The 20,515-nt window shown below is 35.8% G+C and overlaps 1 protein-coding gene across 1 annotated transcript in view; it reads left to right on the forward strand.

Annotated features, from left to right (window-relative positions):
- LOC123532240 (golgin subfamily A member 4-like) overlaps positions 1-20,515 on the forward strand; it is a 49,758-nt gene that overhangs the window by 14,348 nt on the left and 14,895 nt on the right. The window contains exons 15-25 of the mRNA XM_045313630.2: positions 82-210; positions 567-698; positions 1,980-2,152; positions 2,857-2,971; positions 3,749-7,361; positions 7,952-8,082; positions 9,281-9,397; positions 9,992-10,072; positions 11,429-11,479; positions 13,122-13,243; positions 19,475-19,607. Coding sequence (XP_045169565.2) covers positions 82-210; positions 567-698; positions 1,980-2,152; positions 2,857-2,971; positions 3,749-7,361; positions 7,952-8,082; positions 9,281-9,397; positions 9,992-10,072; positions 11,429-11,479; positions 13,122-13,243; positions 19,475-19,607 — 4,797 coding nt within the window. The remainder of the gene's footprint in view (positions 1-81; positions 211-566; positions 699-1,979; positions 2,153-2,856; positions 2,972-3,748; positions 7,362-7,951; positions 8,083-9,280; positions 9,398-9,991; positions 10,073-11,428; positions 11,480-13,121; positions 13,244-19,474; positions 19,608-20,515) is intronic.

Raw genomic sequence — 20,515 nt, forward strand, 5'->3', positions numbered from 1 at the left:
GAACGGCATTACATTTGAAAATGCCATAAATGTCACAAAATTTAACCCCTTATATAGAGAGAATATATATCCGTTTTGCAGGGATCTAATGCAGAACTTGAAAAATACTATGCAGAAGAAATGAACAAAATGAAGGCCAACTCGGAGAGGATGTTATTGGAGAAAAATCAACAGACTGAGAAACTTAACATTATGTTGAATCAGCTACGGGTATGTAACGTATGTTCAATACTTAAAATGTTCATGAACTTGTAAAAGAATCCCTGTGACTGAGTGGTTAACGTTTGCACCACTGTTGGGGTTTGACGATTAGTAATTGATATCCATCTGGCTTATGGAAGGTCGATGGTTCTACAAGATGCCCTTGCTTGTACCAGAAAAAATGCCAAAAGGGTCATCTGGCATCTTGCCGGGGTTAATAAATCACAGAGGGGCATCTGGGGCCTTGTTTCATCACCAGTAGTTGTAATATTGCCTTACAAGTTAAATTGTGTTGATATGACATAAAAACATGGAAAATGAAATTGTAAAACAAGTCTGTTACTAAGACACTTGATAAATTTCAGTCAGATTTATCAATAAAGGAGCAAGAGCTGGAGCAGAGGAGTGTGGAGTTCAGAAACAAGATGGAGGAGACAAACAAAAGTTACAAGGAGAGAATTGAGATATGTGATCAGTTACAAACTGAATTAGATAAGGTATGTTGTAACATAACAAAGGCATGTTGTGACATAGTAAAGATATGTCATAACATAGTAAAGTTGTGTCATAACAGTATGACTTTTTAGCTTACCTGAGCACTCAGTACACCGGGGTGATCTGTTGTGAATGTTCTTTGTCCTATGTCATCTGTCGACAAGTTATGTGGTAATACATTGCAGACGTCTTTTCTTGCGCAGTCATGAAGAAATGAAGAAACTTTGCATCTAATAAACATTATGTATATGACTGCAACATTTTGGTCGGTGCTGGTTATGGGCAATATTGCTCCATTACGGCCCTCGAAATAGTCAAAATTGGGGTATTAGGTTTCCTCTTGCCCATACATCTGTCTGTCTTACCATCTGTCCGAATTTGTGTTGTGCATATCTCAAAAAGTATTTGACAAAGTATCCTCAAACCTTATAGGATTGTTAATCAGCAGTTGAAGTTGTGCATCTGGAGTTTGGTTTGGGATTTCACTCAGCCAAACCAGAGTTATGGTTCTGAGTTAGTCAAAAATATGCATCAAGGGCCAAAAAGTTTTTGTAGCACATATTTCAAAAAGTATTTGGTCTGGAGTCATGGAACTTTACAGGAGTGTTTTTCAGCTTGTGAGGTTGTGCACCTTGGCTTTAATTTCCACTCCCCCTGCTCCCACCTAAAAAAATCAGCTTCCTTCTTTCTTTTATTTTGTGTTTCTTGATTATGTTTTCCTTCTTTCTTTTATTTTATGTTTCTTGATCATGTTTTCCTTCTTTCTTTTATTTTGTGTTTCTTGGTCATGTTTTCCTTCTTTCTTTTATCTTGTGTTTCTTGATCATGTTTTGCAGTACCATACCCTCACCCCCTACTGCACAGCCTGATGACTCATGCCCCCCAACTGAAGTTGCTTAGTCTTGTATCATGTGACTGTACAGTGACAGAAAAGTTTGGGCACCATTGTCATGTAGACACACATCAAGTTTGAACATTTTCAGGAGAAGGGAGGCTTCGTTTCTTGAGCAGTTGTCATGTAAATTACAAAGGAATTATAAGACCAAGCAATCTGGCAAAAGTGTAATAATGGTTATGTTTTCTCCAATAACACCAGAGCTAAGGCCTTTAATTAGTCCAGACTTTGTTAACACTTTTGGGGGCACTTGAGCCACCTTCTTTACACATCTTAGCGAAGGAAGAAGACTGAAACCAGAAAAAATCAGAAAATCTCAAATTGTAATTGTGACATTTATGTCTGTGACGCCAAGCATAATGATGTCACAAGTTTTTTGTCTTCCTAGGTAAGAGGAGAGTATGAAAATAACAAGTCTGTGATGGAGAAAGAGTTGGAAGAACTAAGAAAGAAAGTGTCCAATATGGCAGAGTCTAAGGATACAAAGGAAGCTGAAAATACAGAGATTAAAAGACAGATGGATGAACTGTCGGAACAACTAACATCTGTAACAGAGATTAAGTAAGTTATGATTTAGAAGTGTAGTCAAACCAGAGATTAATACCACTGGTAAATATAAACCACCTTTAGATACAGGCCACTGGTAAATACATATAGACCACCTCGGTAGCCTAGTGGTAGAGTGCCCACTTCGAGTGCAGGAGATCATGGGTTCGATCCCTAGCCGAGTTATATCAAAGACATTAAAAATGGTACTAGTAGCTTCCTCACTTGGCGTCAGCATTAAGAGGATAGTGCTAGGACTGGTTAGCCCAGTGTCAGTATAATGTGACTGGGTGGGGTATCATGTCACGTGTCTACGGCGTGATATTCCAGTGAGGCAGCACTATTAAGTTTGGCATTGTGCTCACTTCTACAAGTAGACACTGTCGTTTATATGACTGAAAACTTGTTAAAAAGACATGAGAATAAAGACCATAAGCTAATCAAAGTCACTTGTCCCTACTGAGTATGACTACGTTGAAAGTTAGAAGGGAAACCTATGGATATATTTGGTAAAAACTTCATTAAAGTTATCGAAAAGGCATAATATATTGCTGGATGAAAAAAAAAATGTTTACTTAGGATTGTAGTAAAATTCCTCCTAATTCTTAACTTTCTGCTCTGAATGTCCTATCTGTTGGGACTGTTGCAATATTCTAGATTCTGTACTAGTGTACCAATTGAAACATGTAATGATTTTTTTCCTGATTTCTTTATGTTAGATCAAGTCTGGAGACAGAGAATGGAGAGCTGAAATCCCAGCTGGACAGACTGAACAAGGAGGTGGAGGAGAAGTATGAAAGTGCTGATAGTAAAGTTAAAGATCTCTTGCAGCAGGTTGGTGAAGTGTTGCATTTCTAAACAGGGCTTTTTTCCAAAAATTGCGGAAAGGCTCATAATGTTAAGTTTTGGGAACATCAGTTTGATATTTTTCAGTTGGGAATTTTGGGGGAAAAAAGTACTGTAAAAGGAAAAATTTTATTTCAAAAATTGGGAAACAATGAGCCAATTGTGGATTTGGAAGCCACCAAATTCTAGCCTTTTAAAAGAAGAAAAGATGCTTTTGTTAATATATATGTCAAAACCGTAAAGATTTCAAAGAATTTTGGGAAACAGAATTACATATGCATATTTAGGTCGTCGATTTTTCTGCAGGTTACTGATAAGAATCCATTACTGTATGTTTTTAGCAATATAAAACTATAGCAAATCCAGTGAGACAAATGTTTTGCATAAGAATTTAACAGAAGAAAATCTTTTGTCTGAAGTGAGTTTTACACCTCTGATTATTTGATTTATGTAGGGAAGTTTATTTATCTTGTGGAGAATGGGTGAGTGTCGTTACAGAGTCAAGGAACACTTTAGATTTAGTCATCATTATGTAACTGAACTATTGTAGAAAAAATGGTGTTAGGCCTTAATCAAACAAAACTTTAACAAAGATTACTTGGCATTCTTTAGACACATTACAACCTACTTGTTCTATTTTTTGTTTAAAGGAAATCTTAAGAGTGTTTGTGTAACATTTCTTGACTCTTTATTTGTGTTAGTAAATACAAATAAAGCCAGTCTAGCGAAGGCTGAAGTGTGAAAGCTTTTGTATATGCATTTAAGGTAAATGAGCTGGAGTCCCAAAAGATGGATGTTGCACAGGAAAAGCAGAGAATCCATGATGAAAATAATGAAAACTTGAAAAAGATCAGCGAGTTAGAATCCAGTATAGCAGACAAGGACATTGAGATTGAACAGCTAGGTGTAAAGATAAAAGATCATATCACTGAAATTGAAAGTCTGAAAGCAGGGAATGAAAAGTATTTGAAAGATATTGAGAACATGAGAACTGAACTTGATTGTAAAGACTTGGAGATCAAAAGACTTAATGAGGAATTAGAAAATGAAATGAAAAAACATAAAGAAATGATTTTGTCAAAGGATGAGACTATCGCAGAAAAGTGTCAAGAATTGGAAAAGGAAAAAGAACTTAGAACTGAAGAACAGAAAGCTCTGGAAGAAAGTTTTAAAACCAAGTTTCAGGAGAAACAGAATCAGTTTAAAGAGAATTTTAAAAAGATGAAAGAAAAGTTTCAAGAAAAATTGAAAGAAAAAGATGATGGTTTTGAAACAAAACTGCAAGATATTATGAAAGAGAAAGATACTGGAACAGAAGATTTGACAAAGAAGTTGGAAAGCCATTATCAGCAGCAAATGGTTGAAATAGAAGAGAAGCATAAAAATGAAATTCTCAGTACAACTAAAGAATTTGAAGATAGTATAGAAAAAATTCAAGAGGAACACCAAAAACAAATTGATAATTTTGAAGCTGAAACAAAGACATTAAAAGAGAGTAATGAAAAAATGAAGAGTGGTCTTGAGGAAGAAATCGAAACTTTGAAATCAAGTGCTGAAAAGGTTAGAAGTGACCTGGAAAGTGAGATACAACTACTTAAAAGTGATGCCGAAAAGGATAAAGCCAGTTTTGAAGTGGAAAAGGCAAAATTAATTAAAAGCTATGATGATCAAGTTGAAACTTTGAAAGAACAGTTTAATTTGTCAAATGCAAGAATTGAAGAGTTAGAAGCAAAGTGTTCAAATTATGAAAGTGAAAAAGAAGACCTATCTAAAAGACTGTCTGAATTAGAGAACAGTTCTGTTTCACAGGTCACAGAAGCAAGCCAAAAATGCGAAAACTTGAATCACCAGTTGTATAGCATCTCAGAAAAACATGATACAGAAATCCAAGAAAAAGAAACCAAAATCTCAGAACTGTCTGATACAGTTAAAAGTTTACAGAGCACTAATGCCTCTTTGGAAGAAATGTTGAAAGAAATAAATACTCAGTGCCAATCTAAAGATGATAGAATGCTTAGACTGACTGAAGACTATGAGACAAATTTGCAGAGTTTAAGAACAGAGTATCAGAACAAAATTAACAGTATGGAAAATGAAGTGGAAGAGTTGAAAATAAAATGTGGCGAAAAAGATAAAGAAACAACTAAGGAGAAAGAGCAGCATCTTGCTGTTGTTGAAGATTTGAAACAAAGACATGAAAAGAGAATTTCTGAGATGTTACTGAATGATGAAGAATTGCAAACACATTTGAAAGTTTTGAATGAGAAAGTGTCAGATACTGAGAAAAAACTGCAAGATTGTATAGAAAATTATGAGAGGCAACTTGAAGAATATAGGAGTAAGTTGGAGAGACAGGGTCGTGCTTTGAGTGAGGAAAAGGAAGTCTTGGCAGCACAGCTGCTTGACATGACTCAACAGGCACAGCAGAAAACTGAAGAACTTCAGTCACAGTTGAATTCAAAGCTGAGTGAAACTGAGCAAGTTGCTGGTTTGAAGCAGAATTTGGAGCATGAAAATGAAGTGTATAAAGAGGAGATTAAAACATTGAAGTCATCTATAGAAAATGAAAGAAAAAAATGTGAAAAATTAGTAAATAGTGAAAAAAAACAAGGCAGTAGAATTGAAGAATTGGAAAAGGTTTTAGCAGAAGCTGAAAAGTTGAAAATTGAAAACTCTGAGAAAATAAATATGATGGAACAGAGCTTGAAACAAAGTGAGGATTCTCACAAAGTTGCATTGGAAGAACTTGAAAAATCTTGGCAAGAGAAAATGAAAGAAATGAAGTCAAAATTTATGGCAAAGTTGAAAGAAATTCAGTCACAGGGTCAAGAAAAGGTGAAAGAGACAGAAGAAGTTTTAAGAGTGGAGAGAGAAGGAAGTGCAGAAAGGTTAGGAGAGTTGGTAAGAGAGAAGGAAGAAGTCTCTTCAGAACTTGCTCATGCTAACACTAAACTTTTACAGCTAGAACAAAGCAAAGAAACTATTCAAGAAATGGAACAGAAAATTAAAAAGTTAGAAGAAAGATTAAAAGAAAATGCTGAAAAACAAAATCAGTTAGACTCAGAAAAGGCCGATTTAGACTTAAGAATGAAAGGTTTAGTAGATAGTGTTAATGAAAAGGATACAGAAATTCATCAGCTGAAATCTGAGAAAATTAGTTTAAAATCTAGTGTTGAAACTCTTGAAGAAAAGGTTAGAAGTACTGAAGAGGAATTATCTAATTTAGAAACAAGTATTTCTTCAGGGAAAAGTGAATATCAAATTATCTGTGATAAAAATAAATCCTTAGAGGAAACTGTGACTGCACTTGAAGATGGTTTAAGAAAGAAAAGTGATGAGGTGGTTCAAAAGGAGATGTATATTGAAGAAAATATGCAAAGTCTTAAAAGTGCAATAAATAGTTTAGAATCTAACAAATTAGAACTAGAGTCAAAGTGTAAAGTTATGGAAGAGGAAAAAGAATCATTAAAATCTGAATTACATAATCTGAAGGAAAAAGAAGAAGTTCACAAAGTTGAAACAGAGAAGTTACTGCAGTCAAACAATGTGGAATTAGAAACAAAGAGCAAAAATTGGGAAGTAGAGAAAGAATCTTTAAAATCTGAATTGAATAGTCTTAAAGAGAAAGAGCAAGAATTAGTAAAGTCACATAAGGTTGAAATAGAGAAACTAAAAGAGACTCTAGAAGTTGAAAGTGCTGAAAAAGTAGCTGAATTTAAGAAGAAGGCAGAACTATACATTTCACAGGTTAAGAACAAGTTGAAAAGTGAAAAGGAAACAGGTTTGCAAAAGTTACAGGAATGTTTAGACCAGAAAGATACAGAATTGTCTGAATTGAAGACTTCAAAGGATGAGTTGGAGGAAAAAATGCTCAATCTTTCAAAGGAGCATGAAAAGGAGGTCACTGAGCTAAAAGAGGAATTGAATAAATTGATGGAAGAAAAGAATAGTTTTACTCAAGAACAGTTGCAAAGATCAGAAGTAACACAAGGTGTAGTAGAACAACTAAAGGCAACACTAGACAGTCTTAAAACTGAGAAAAATGAATTAAATGAAAAACTGAAAACAGTGAATGAAGAGAAAGGCAAATTGGATAAATTGTGTCAAGAAATGAAAGCTGCCAACGAAAAAGAATTAAAGGAGAGCGAACAAGAATACCAGACCATGAAGATTGATAGAGATGAAGAAATAGAAAAATTGGAAGGACAGTTAAAGGTAGAAAAAGAGAAGTGTGAGAAAGTGAAAAAAGACACTGAACTGCAGTTACAGGAGAGAGACAATGAACATATGTCTAAAATTAAACAGTTAGCCAAGGAGTTTAATCAGCAGATGCATGAAAAAGAAAAAGAATTTGAAGCACAAATGTCGGAAGTCATTGGTAAGATTGTTACTTTATGCAATTGACTCTTATCATTTAATTTTCTTTGTAAATACTTGTATTAAAATAATTTGATACAGTCTTGAAAGTAATCTTAAAATTGAAATTTACCTGTTTTGGAGACGTAATCAGTCTAAAAAATCAAACAGACAGGTCTGTCTATAAGAATAAGGTTGTCCATAACTTTTCTGCTTGTGTTGTGCAATAGAACTGATGTTTTGTTAAAAGTTGTATTGTTAAACTTTTATAACATACGGGAACAGTGTTAATAGTTTTCATTGTAGCAGAGAATTGTATTTGAGAGTTTGTTTTTGGTCTTAGGAACATGGCTGTGCAAACGTCTGTTCATACAATGTTTTTTTGTGTAAAAAAATATGTATAAATGAAAGATAAAGGACTCTATGGATCATTGATCGTAATCATTGCGAACTGGGTCTTTAAACTGAGCAACTCGAGAATGGGTACCATAATGGCTGTTCCACACCAACAGTGTAATTTACTGTATTAGAAAGGTGTTGCAAACTGGAATGTTTTATATTCCTTTCAACAACATACAAAAGGCATTAAATCCATATATGTGTATGTTTTAGAGAGGAGTAACCAGGAAGAGACACAGAAAGATAGAGAGCAATCTGAACTACTGGCTGAGGCCCAGAAAGACATCTATGAGAGAGACGAGAAAATAGATGAACTCAAATTAGATTACGAGTCAAGATTGAAGGTTTGTTGTAATTCAGATTCAAAACTTTATAACAAGTGTTTATGATAGTTATTACACAGCAAGTGTTACCAATATGTTCACATACAGTTGAATTTGTAAGTGATATTGGAAAGTGTGATTGTGGTAATGCTCTTGAGTGATGCCAGTATATATATTTTTTCATGTTCTATATGAAAAGTTGAAGATATTGTATGATTTCATAAAGTGCAGCTGGAAGAAAAGGTAAGACTTGTCAAGCAAGTGGTTGCCAGTTTAATCATTGGTCAAGGACGAAGATTCTTTGTGATGATGACCTAACTAAACAGTACCACACAATGTCTTTAATAAAATTAAACCTGTATATCTTCTTGTGAAGAAGTTGTCTGTAATTTACTGAGAGCAAGTTAGCACTGGTGTGAATATAACAGAAGTGCTGTTGTGGGGGCTTCCAAGGCTGAATGGTTTAAATCTAGAATCGGTTTCAAGTTTCTTTTAGAGATTTCACTCAGTCAGACCAGAGTTATCGCCCTTGACTTAGTAAAAAATGTGCAAAAAGGGCATAAAAGTTTGTGTTATGCGTATCTTAAAAGGTATTTGACCTAATATATTGTTCAGCATGTGAAGTTGTGCACCTAGGATTTTGTTCATGATTTTTATCACTCGGACCAGAGTTCTGGCCCTTGATTGTCAAACATATGCATAAGTGTGTCACATGTATTTCAAAAAGTATTTTATTTGAAGTCCTAAAACAGAGACTTATTATATAGCATGTGAAGTTGTGGACTTGGTGTTCTCTTTGGGATTTCACTCAGCCATACCAGTGATACAGTCCTTGACTTAGTGAAAAAAACACAGAAAGTGATTAAAGCAGTAGTGATTAAGGTCACTGTCTTCAGGTCACTTGCCCCTCACTGATGTGGCTTTGAGGCTAGGCCTTGGGCATTGAATCCCTCATGTGAGGAAGCCATCCAGCAGGCTCACGGAAGGTGCCCTCCAGTGATGAAATAATGCCAGGAGGGGCATCTGAGGGTCTTCATCCATCATGAAAAGCTAGAAAGTCGCAGTCTGAGCAGTAATTTTGTCAGTGTGGTGTTAACAACCCCCCCTCTCCTTTCCAAAAAAAAAATGAAAAAATTAATTGGGAATAAAAATCTATATATACAGATGGTTGGTCACAGACTTTACTCACTGGTTTCTCTGTATTGCTTGTATTGTGTAGGAGAAGGATGCAGAGATGAGACAGATACAGGCAGACAATAAAAAGTTGGTAACAGAGATACAGCAGAGACATGAGATAGAGATGATTGAGATTCAAGACAAAATGAGACAGTCTCAGGTAAATGTAACATTTTAAATTTACGGTTTAGATGTGTTCAAATGAAAGTATAAACAGCAATTGCATTTTCAATTCAATGAAATCTGTTGACCTCAAAGGCAGAATATTTTGGAGGTCACAACACCTGATTGGACTCGTGTTTACATGTCAAGAAAAAAGTTTGCTGCTGCCTCAGTCTCACAAGTGGAATTTGAGATAGATACTGAAACAAGAAAGAAACTGATACATATATGTGTAGATTGTTCTTTAACCATTTTCCAACTGAAATGTTGCTCTCCATTTTAAGAAGTATTTATCAATATATAAAAAGAATTTTAAAAATAATTTCATATTGGTCTTTTAATTGGACATGTAGGTTTGGCATCTTTGGAATTATTTTAGAGCATATATCTTGTGTATGTGTTTGTTTTGTTACTAGGATAGCATTAAAATCTTTCATTTGTAATATTAATGTTCTATTTACTACCAGTAGATTTTATCACAAGGATGGTTGAAAAGTTTGGTAAATGATTAACAGTGACTATGGTTTTCAAGTTGCAATTTTGCTATATACTATGTTGTTTGTTCTATATGAACTTTTTCTAAAAAAATTAGGAGAAAATGTTAATAGAGAAGGATGTTATGCATAAAGAAGAAGTGGACACGCTAACTCAGGAGTGGCACATTGAGCGTAAGGTAAGTGTTTCTGTTGTACCCCACCCACTATGTCAGTAGCATGGTTGTCAGAAGCGTTGCTTCGCAATGGTTGTTTTGTGTTCGGTGTCTTGACTGTAACTGAATAAGTTATAAACAGATTATTTCTTTTAGTCTGTTTTAGTCAGAAATATGAATACTTTCTGCTGTTGATTGAGATATTTAAACAGCACCTTTTTTTGAAAAAAAGTATATTTAAGGATCAAGGGTAGGTAAATATTTTATAGCAATAAATTTATCATTCCTGATTTAAATAAAATCTTACACTTTTCTTTGTTGAAGAAACCTTATTTCGCTGCTTTATTTCTTTCTAGTTTAATTCTTGTCAGTTATTAAATCTGTTAAAATCTTGAAAATAGCTGTTTTATGTACTATGATTTCTATTGTTTTGTGTATATACTCAGTTATAAGCTTTAAACAGTTTTAAAGAAGTAACACAATATTTTCTACCTCTAAGGAGACGTGAAAAGTATATTAGACAGAAGTGTAATACCAGTTATTCCTTTTTAGTAGGAGGAATGTTATGTTTTGAGATTTGTTGTAAAGATTCAGTTTCTAGCCTTTTCTTCTCCAAGAAGTTCAGCACTTGCTGTTTTCATGGAAATGGTTTTGATGCAGTCTAGGTTTGATCCCAACACCTTTCCCGTACTTCCTCTTCATTAAAGGGGCATGCCAGTAGATTTGTGCCGTATCTTTTAGAAATTTAGAGAAGGCTTTCATTATATAGTAATATTAAGTAAAAAGTAAAAATGAAGGTTATCAGTACGTCAAGAGTTTGGTCCCCGGTTGAGGCAAAATTTTCCATGACATATTCAAGAATATAGAGTAATTTGTCCCCTTAGGGTGATATGTTTGTAAATTTCCAGTTAGTTGTAGAGAACAACATCGTGCTGATACAGATTCCAGTAAAAATTGGTTAACTGTCCATCATTAACACACTGTAAAGTCACTATTGAAATTTTGTAATTTCGGCGAAAAAGGTTATTTTGTAGAGGTGGGAATTTGTAGGTTTCTACGTTAAATTAAATAATAATTTAGATTACATGAATGTGAAATTTCTTTGTTTGTTGGGATTAAATTTCATAGATTTACACAACCATAAGATCTATGAAAATAAATCCCCCACAAATATGGTAATATCACAGTATTTGAAATAAAACGTAAAAAAACAAATCTACCCAAATTCCACATCAATGAAGTTGTCAGTGTTCGAGAGAATAAGCTATCACCTGGTAGAATTCTTCCATAGTTTTATTTTTAAAACTCTTCAGCGTATAACTGAGTATAAATCAGAAGCTGAGCATTGTGTTTGAAGATATTGTATTTATTGTGTTTTAGTCAGCGCCATCATTGTCAGCAGCACCTCCGCCTGCTAAATCAAACACTCAGGTATATTTTGTTGTTTCTTTTTCCATTTTCTAACAGTCAAACATGTACACAGCAGCTTTTGGGTAAAGATACTTTGATTATTTTATGTGGCTTAGTATCTATGGTAGATTGAATAGTGTTCATGGTGGTTTTATTTTCATTAGCATTTGGGAGCAGAACAAACTGAAGCTCATTTCAGTTTTTACCTTTTCTATCAGTAAAATGAATAAAGCTTTAGAGGAGAGTTCTTTGTGATATTTGATGATCAGGTTTGAAAGAAATGTCCTAATGTCACCATTTTATTGCGTCAGTAAAAGAAAGTGTTTACATCAAATGTGCAGTTTTGTAGAGCTTGAATGTCAAAAAGATAAGATGCGAAGAAATGTTGTTTCTTCACAGTTGTTTGAACATTTGACATAAAAAAATGTTAAAATGATAAATAAAAACTGGTTTTATCCAAGCATAATGATAACATGTTTGTTTCAACACCTATATTCTGATGCACCAGTCAGTCCCTCTTGTTTCTGTGGCTGTTGTTGCAGAAAAAAATATGTAATAACACTACATTTGAACATGTTCAAAATTCTCGACTCAGAATGCTCACAGATTATATTGAAAATAAAACCGTTGGGACTGTTAAGCAGTCTACAGTATTTACAAGCTGGAATTTCTGTTTTATAATACAATCAACTCGGTGTAAAAAGACCAACTCTGAACACTGACCACCTGTTTTAAAAGACCATTAGTTTCATTTCTGAATTAAATATTTGAGCCGTGCTATGTTGGTTTTCCCATGGCACGGCTCATTTGTTGTGTACGGTCTTTACATACAAGGCTGACTGTATTTTGCATGTTTGACTGTACTTTTCCTTTTATATATTTGATATTCTTTCTTGCATGTGGTAACGTTACATCATATTCTATATATATATATATGTTGAACTACACCTGTCAATTTATTGAGACTGGTACCAGTCTGACTTGTATTTTGCTTTATGTGAACTACAGTCGCACTTCTTTTGCTCGAACTTGATGGGACCAGCAAAATTTGATTGAGTTATCAGCAGTTTGGATTTCAAACAATATATAGGGGTTTTGCCTGTACCATACAATGAATTTTAGGGAAGAGTAGTGTTCGAATTTACCGAGTTCAAGCAAACTAAAATTTGACTGTATAGACTTACCTGCATTAGCAGTCACTTGCATATCTTGTGATTCTGTTTAGAATGGTCCATTGTAGGACCGATTGTGGAAATTCCTATAACACAACCTTTCTTTAAACCAGTTCCCTTCTTAATTCACAAAGCCGCCAACTAAAAAGTCAACAAACGTGCTATAACACTCACTAAAAATTTCATTTGGTAAAGTGACAGCTAATTTTCAACTTTACCCTGTTAGCAGTGGTAAACACAGAAAAAGGTGTGACATAATTGTAAATCTGTTGTTAGAGGCCTAACTTACACAGAACAATTCAAAATATTTTATATACTGATGAAAATCGATAAGAACCATCATAGAATATTTTCAATAGACATATCACTTACAAGAAAGTGTCCTTTTCTGAGGCTTTTGTAAGAACTTAAATCCGATGGATGGCTATATAAAGTTTTGCGGAAGGAAACACATATAGACCAGAAATATAACCAGCTGAACTTTTTATCAGGAGTTGCTGCACTATAACCAGCTGACTATGGATGCGGTACAGACGGGGCTCGGGTCCGGGGACATGGGCCATCAGATGATTGCTCTCACCAAACAGATAGAAGACCTGAAAGAAAAACACAGGTATAAATAAAAATGTATATATAGAAATTTGTAAGTGGTCTCCCTGGCTGAGAGGTCAAGGTCACTTTGCCTGTCATCATTGTGGCTTGGAACCTATTTGGGGTGTTGAATTTTTCCATGTGAGGAAATTATTCATTCTAAGTGTTGGTGGTTCTACCTACTCACAGACATCCTTTCTTGACTGAAGGGGCCATGTGGGGGTCGTCCTTCACCGTAAAAAATGGAAAATTTAGTAATCTACCGTTACGACAAACAGGAACAGGAAATAACCAAGAGATTCAAGATATTTGATTTTACTGAGATTTGAGACCCTAAAGCAGGAAGGCACTTGCTTCCCTGAAACCATTCTTTTTAACTTGTCTCTAAATAAGTAAGTATACAGTTCACATGACTCTAGTTGTGCCCCCCATGAGTGATGGGGGCATATAGATTTGGTCTTGTCCGTGCATCCGTCCGTCCGTCCGAAGTTAGTGACGCACCTAGCTCAAAAAGTAATTGATATAAATTGATGAAACCTTGCATGAGTCTTTATCATGATATGAACTTGCGCACCTCCTATTTTTCGTCAGGCTCCGCCCCCTATTTTCAGAGTTATGGCCCCTGAAATAGTCAAAAATGCACATTTTCACCTTGTGACATGCCTAGCTCAAAAAGTATTTGATATAGATTCATGAAACCTTGCATGAGTCTTTATCATGATATGAACTTGCGCACCTCCTATTTTTCATTTGGGTCCGTCCCCTATTTTTAGAGTTATAGCCCCTGAAATAGTCAAAAATGTACATTTTCACCTTGTGACGCACCTAGCTCAAAAAGTATTTAATATAAATGGTTGAAAACTTGCATGAGTCTTTATCATGATATAAACTTGCAAACCTCTAATTTTTTGGCTGGCTTTACCCCCAATTTTTAAAGTTATGGCCCCTGAAATAGTAAAAAAATGCACCTTTTCACCTAATTATGTGCCTAGCTTAAAAAGTATTAGATGTAAATTCAGGAAACCTTGCTGGAGTCTTTATCGTGATGTGACCTTGCACACTTGGCATTCTTCTTGAGAATCTTAGCTCTTATTACAGAGTTATGGCCCTTGAAATAGCCAAAATAGTGGATTCTTTGTTTGTGATGCTCATAGCTCAAAAAGTATATGGCCTAGAATAATGAATCCTTTTCATAAAATGTTTGTTTAGGCTGCAAACATTTGAATTATTGCCCCTTATTTGTGACAGATGTACCAGTGGGGGACAAACCCTGTGTCCTACAGACACATTCTAGTTTCTCTTCCAAATTATATAATTTCCAGTGAATTCACTGTATAGATATTGTTTCATGATTACCCTGATTATGAATACAAAAGTCATGATTACACGAATTTCTGTCTCATCTCGGCATAAAGGCCACTACTATAAAACCTGCTTATTGAGTTCTTTATGTTCTCTTATGGTTAACCACTAACAGTGTAAATTTGTTGAGAGACCACCTATCCATCAACAACAAATTTTTCTATTTCCCAAAGGTGGTCTGTACAGACAGGTTGGACTACATAAAAAAAGACGAAATATTATTTTGGCTACAGAAGTGACCAAGTGTTACAATTAATGTAAAACTGAAGTTAATTTTTGTCAAGCCCGCTTGTGGTAAGCTTGATATAGTCGCCACTTTTGGCAGTTTGGTGTATGTGCGTCCGTCCGATTTTGTCCGGACCATAACTTTGACATGCATGGACCGATCTTGTTATATTCGGCATGAATGTTTACCGCAGTGAGAAGGCATGTCATGCGCAAACCCCCATGTTCCTACCTCAAAGGTCAAGGTCACAGTTGGAGGTCAAAGGTCAAATTGAAGTTTGTCCAGAGCATTTCTTCATGCATGGTGGGATTTTGATGTAACTTGGCATGAATGTTCACCATTATGAGATGGAATGTCATGCACAAGAACCAGGTCCCTAGGTCTAAGGTCAAGGTCACACTTGACAGCTGGGGGGCTCGACATTCTGCCCATGGGCATACTTGTTAGCTCACCTGTCACATAGTGACAAGGTGGGCTTTTGTGATCACGCAGCGTCCGTCGTCCGTCCGTCCGTGCGTCCGTCCGTAAACTTTTGCTTGTGACCACTCTAGAGGTCACATTTTTTGTGGGATCTTTATGAAAGTTAGTCAGAATGTTCATCTTGATGATATCTAGGTCAAGTTCGAAACTGGGTCACGTGCCGGCAAAAACTAGGTCAGTAGGTCTAAAAATAGAAAAACATTGTGACCTCTCTAGAGGCCATATATTTCACAAGATCTTCATGAAAATTGGTCAGAATGTTCACCTTGATGATATCTAGGTCAAGTTCGAAATTGGGTCATGTGCTGTCAAAAACTAGGTCAGTAGGTCTAAAAATAGAAAAACCTTGTGACCTCTCTAGAGGCCATATATTTCACAAGATCTTCATGAAAATTGGTCAGAACCTTCATCTTGATGATATCTAGGTCAAGTTCGAAACTGGGTCACATGCTTTCAAAAACTAGGTCAGTAGGTCAAATAATAGAAAAACCTTGTGACCTCTCTAGAGGCCATATATTGCACAAGATGTTCATGAAAATTGGTCAGAATGTTCAGCTTGATGATATCTAGGTCAAGTTCGAAATTGGGTCACGTGCTGTCAAAAACTAGGTCAGTAGGTCTAAAAATAGAAAAACCTTGTGACCTCTCCAGAGGCCATATATTTCACAAGATCTTCATGAAATTAGTCAGAACCTTCACTTATGATATCTAGTCAAGTTCGAAACTGGGTCACTCCTTCAAAAACTGGTCAGTAGGCAAATATAGAAAAACCTTGTGACTCTCTAAAGGCCATATTTTCTGGGATCTGTATGAAGTTGTCTGAATGTTGATCTTGAGAATCTAGTCAAGTTCGAAACTGGTCACGTGCGATCAAAACTGTCATAGGTCTAAAAATAGAAAAACCTTGTGACCTCTCTAAGGCATATTCATGAGTCTTCATGAAAATTGTCAGAATTCAGCTGTGAATCTAGGTCAAGTTCGAAGTGGGTCAGTGCCCTCAAAAATGGTCATCTTGATGATCTCTAGGCAATTCATGGTCAAGTGCGGCAAAACTAGGTCAGTAAGGTCTAAAATAGATAAAATTGACCTGTACTCTCTAAGGCCATATTTTCAGATCTTATGAAATTGGTCGATGTTACTTGATGATACTAGGTCAAGTTCTAATGGGTCAGTGCGGTCAAAAACTAGGTCAGTAGGTCTAAAAATAGAAAAACCTTGTGACCTCTCTAGAGGCCATATTTAAGATCTCCATAAAAATTGGTCAGAATTCATCTTGATGATATTAGGTCAAGTTGAAATGGGTCATGCTTCAAAAATAGGTAGTAGGTCAAATAATGAAAAACTTGTGACCTCTCTAGAGGCCATATTTCAGATGTATGAATTGGTCGAATGTTTACTGATGATATTAGGTCAAGTTGAAATGGTCAACGTGTCAAAAACTAGGTCAGTAGGTCTAAAAAGAAAAACCTTGTGACCTCTCAGAGGCTATATTAAAGATCTTCATGAAAATTGGTCAGAATTCACTTGATGATATCTAGGTCAAGTTGAAACTGGGTCACATGCTCAAAAACTAGGTCATAGGTCAAATAATAAAAAACCTTGTGACCTCTCTAAGGCCATATTTTCATGGGATCTGTATGAAAGTTGGTCTGAATGTTATCTTGATGATATCTAGGTCAATTTGAAACTGGGTCACTGCGTCAAAAACTAGGTCAGTAGGTCTAAATGTAAAACTTTGACCTCTCTAGAGGCCATATTTTTCATGGATCTTCATGAAAATTGTCGAATGTTCACTGATGATATCTAGGTCAGTTTCGAAATGGGTCATGCTCAAAAACTGCTAGTCAAATGAAATGATATCTAGGTCCCAAGTTCGAAACTGGGTCACGTGCCGGCAAAAACTAGGTCAGTAAGGTCTAAAAAATAGAAAAACCTTGTGACCTCTCTAGAGGCCATATATTTCACAAGATCTTCATGAAAATTGGTCAGAATGTTCACCTTGATGATATCTAGGTCAAGTTCGAAATTGGGTCATGTGCTGTCAAAAACTAGGTCAGTAGGTCTAAAAATAGAAAAACCTTGTGACCTCTCTAGAGGCCATATATTTCACAAGATCTTCATGAAAATTGGTCAGAACCTTCATCTTGATGATATCTAGGTCAAGTTCGAAACTGGGTCACATGCTTTCAAAAACTAGGTCAGTAGGTCAAATAATAGAAAAACCTTGTGACCTCTCTAGAGGCCATATATTGCACAAGATGTTCATGAAAATTGGTCAGAATGTTCAGCTTGATGATATCTAGGTCAAGTTCGAAATTGGGTCACGTGCTGTCAAAAACTAGGTCAGTAGGTCTAAAAATAGAAAAACCTTGTGACCTCTCCAGAGGCCATATATTTCACAAGATCTTCATGAAAATTGGTCAGAACCTTCATCTTAATGATATCTAGGTCAAGTTCGAAACTGGGTCACATGCTTTCAAAAACTAGGTCAGTAGGTCAAATAATAGAAAAACCTTGTGACCTCTCTAAAGGCCATATTTTTCATGGGATCTGTATGAAAGTTGGTCTGAATGTTGATCTTGATGATATCTAGGTCAAGTTCGAAACTGGGTCACGTGCGATCAAAAACTAGGTCAGTAGGTCTAAAAATAGAAAAACCTTGTGACCTCTCTAGAGGCCATACTTGTGAATGGATCTCCATAAAAATTGGTCAGAATGTTCATCTTGATGATATGTAGGTCAAGTTTGAAAGTGGGTCACGTGCTGTCAAAAAGTAGGTAAGTAGGTCAAATAATGAAGAAACGTTGTGACCTCTCTAGAGGCCATATTTTTCATGGGATCTGTATGTAAGTTGGTCTGAATGTTTATCTGGATGATATATAGGTCAAGTTTGAAACTGGGTCAACTGTGATCAAAAACTAGGTCAGTAGGTCTTGAAAAAGAAAAACCTTGTGACCTCTCTAGAGGCTATACCCTTGAATGGATCTTCATGAAAATTGGTCAGAATGTTCACCTTGATGATATCTAGGTCAAGTTTGAAACTGGGTCACATGCAGTCAAAAACTAGGTCATAGGTCAAATAATGAAAAAACCTTGTGACCTCTCTAGAGGCCATACTTTTCATGGGATCTGTATGAAAGTTGGTCTGAATGTTCATCTTGATGATATCTAGGTCAATTTTGAAACTGGGTCAACTGCGGTCAAAAACTAGGTCAGTAGGTCTAAAATTGTTAAAATCTTTTGACCTCTCTAGAGGCCATATTTTTCAATGGATCTTCATGAAAATTGCTCTGAATGTTCATCTTGATGATATCTAGGTCAGTTTCGAAACTGGGTCACATGCAGTCAAAAACTAGGCCATTAGGTATAAAAATAGAAAAACCTTGTGACCTCTCTAGAGGCCATATTTTTCATGAGATCTTCATGAAAATTAGTGAGAATGTTCACCTTGATGATATCTAGGTAAAATTCAAAACAGGGTCACGTACCTTCGAAAACTAGGTCAATAGGTCAAATAATAGAAAAACCTTGTGACCTCTCTAGAGACCATATTTTTCAATGGATCTTCATGAAAATTGGTCAGAATTTTTATCTTGATAATATCTAGGTCAAGTTCAAAACTGGGTCACATGAGCTCAAAAACTAGGTCACCATGTCAATTAATAGAAAAAAACGACGTCATACTCAAAACTGGGTCATGTGGGAAGAGGTGAGCGATTCAGGACCATCATGGTCCTCTTGTTTAGTAATGGGACATGTGTAAAAAAATCATGTCACAAAATCCCCTGTCATATAGCAAGTCCTTCTTATCTGAATATCTGAAATCTCTCTTGAGCTGTTGCATAGGTTTAAACATATGTATTTATGTTGAGGTTTAACTGTAAACTAAAGTAAATGAGCCGTGCCATGAGAAAACCAACATAGTGGGTTTGCAACCAGCATGGATCCAGACCAGCCTGCGCATCCGCGCAGTCTGGTCAGGCTCCATGCTGTTCACTTTTAAAGCCTATTGGAATTGGTGAAACTGTTAGCGAACAGCATGGATCTTGACCAGACTGCGCGGATGCGCAGGCTGGTCTGGATCCATGCTGGTCGCAAAGCCACTATGTTGGTTTTCTCATAGCACGTCTCATTAATATTTTCACTTTCTAGAATCAATAAATTCACTCTCTCTTGTATTTTAAGGCTTGAAATAGCAGAATTGAAAGGTCAACAGGACATGAAGAAGTCTTATTTACCTCAACCATTGATTGCCTCGCCAGAGGGGATATCTGGCTTTACAGAGGATAGTTCAGAATTACAGATCATGAACTTACAGGTTGGACTTTCTTACATGTAATACCTGATCTATTAAGTAAAAGTGCATTTTTAATTACATCTGCAGCTTTTTGACCAATAAAACTTGATCATGTGGAAATAAAATAGGAGTTATAGGAAAACATATACTGTAATATGTTTTTCAGAGAAGGGTTTAAAACCAATTCAGGATCATGTGCATGTGTATACATGGACTTAGCCATAGTATCTGCCATGGAAAACCTCTTATATCTTAACCAGTTGTGTAATGCAGCAGGTAGGGGAGATGGCCTTCCAGCTCCCTGTTGCGCTTTGCTTGGAATGTCCTGAGCTTTGAATTTTATAAATGCAATGTTTTGACATACAAAGTTCTACCAGTGTTCCACAGGGTAAAGGCTTTTGTTTTAGGGGCAGAAATAGGTCCAGTTTTCTCAAGACACACCACCATGCTTCATTTAATTTACTGAAATATTGCAATATGAAGAGAATTAAGTTTAAAAATTGTGGTTTCATCTAATCCTCAAAATTTAATCCCAACATACAAAATTCCTATTCACTTGTGGATTTGACCCAACCATAAAACTTAATCCCAACAAATAAAATTCCTATTTTTATGCCCCCGGCATCTACTGATGCAGGAGGCATATAGTGATTGTCCTGTCCGTCTGTCCGTTCAAGGTTAACCAAATGGGACCGTTTCGTCTAGCATCAATACCCCTTACTAGAATGACTTGATACTAATGCAGATGTAACCTGTGACCATTCCTCATCTTCAGACATCACCTGATCTCAGTTTGACCTTGACCTCATTTTGAACTTAGGTTGCTTTATATGGGCCATCTCTTGGTTAACCAAATGGGATCGTTTTGTCAAGCATCAATACCCCTTACTTGAATGACTTATTACTAATGCAGATGTAACCTGTGACCA

This window comes from Mercenaria mercenaria, chromosome 11 (assembly GCF_021730395.1).
Source record: "Mercenaria mercenaria strain notata chromosome 11, MADL_Memer_1, whole genome shotgun sequence".
Lineage (NCBI taxonomy): Eukaryota > Metazoa > Mollusca > Bivalvia > Venerida > Veneridae > Mercenaria > Mercenaria mercenaria.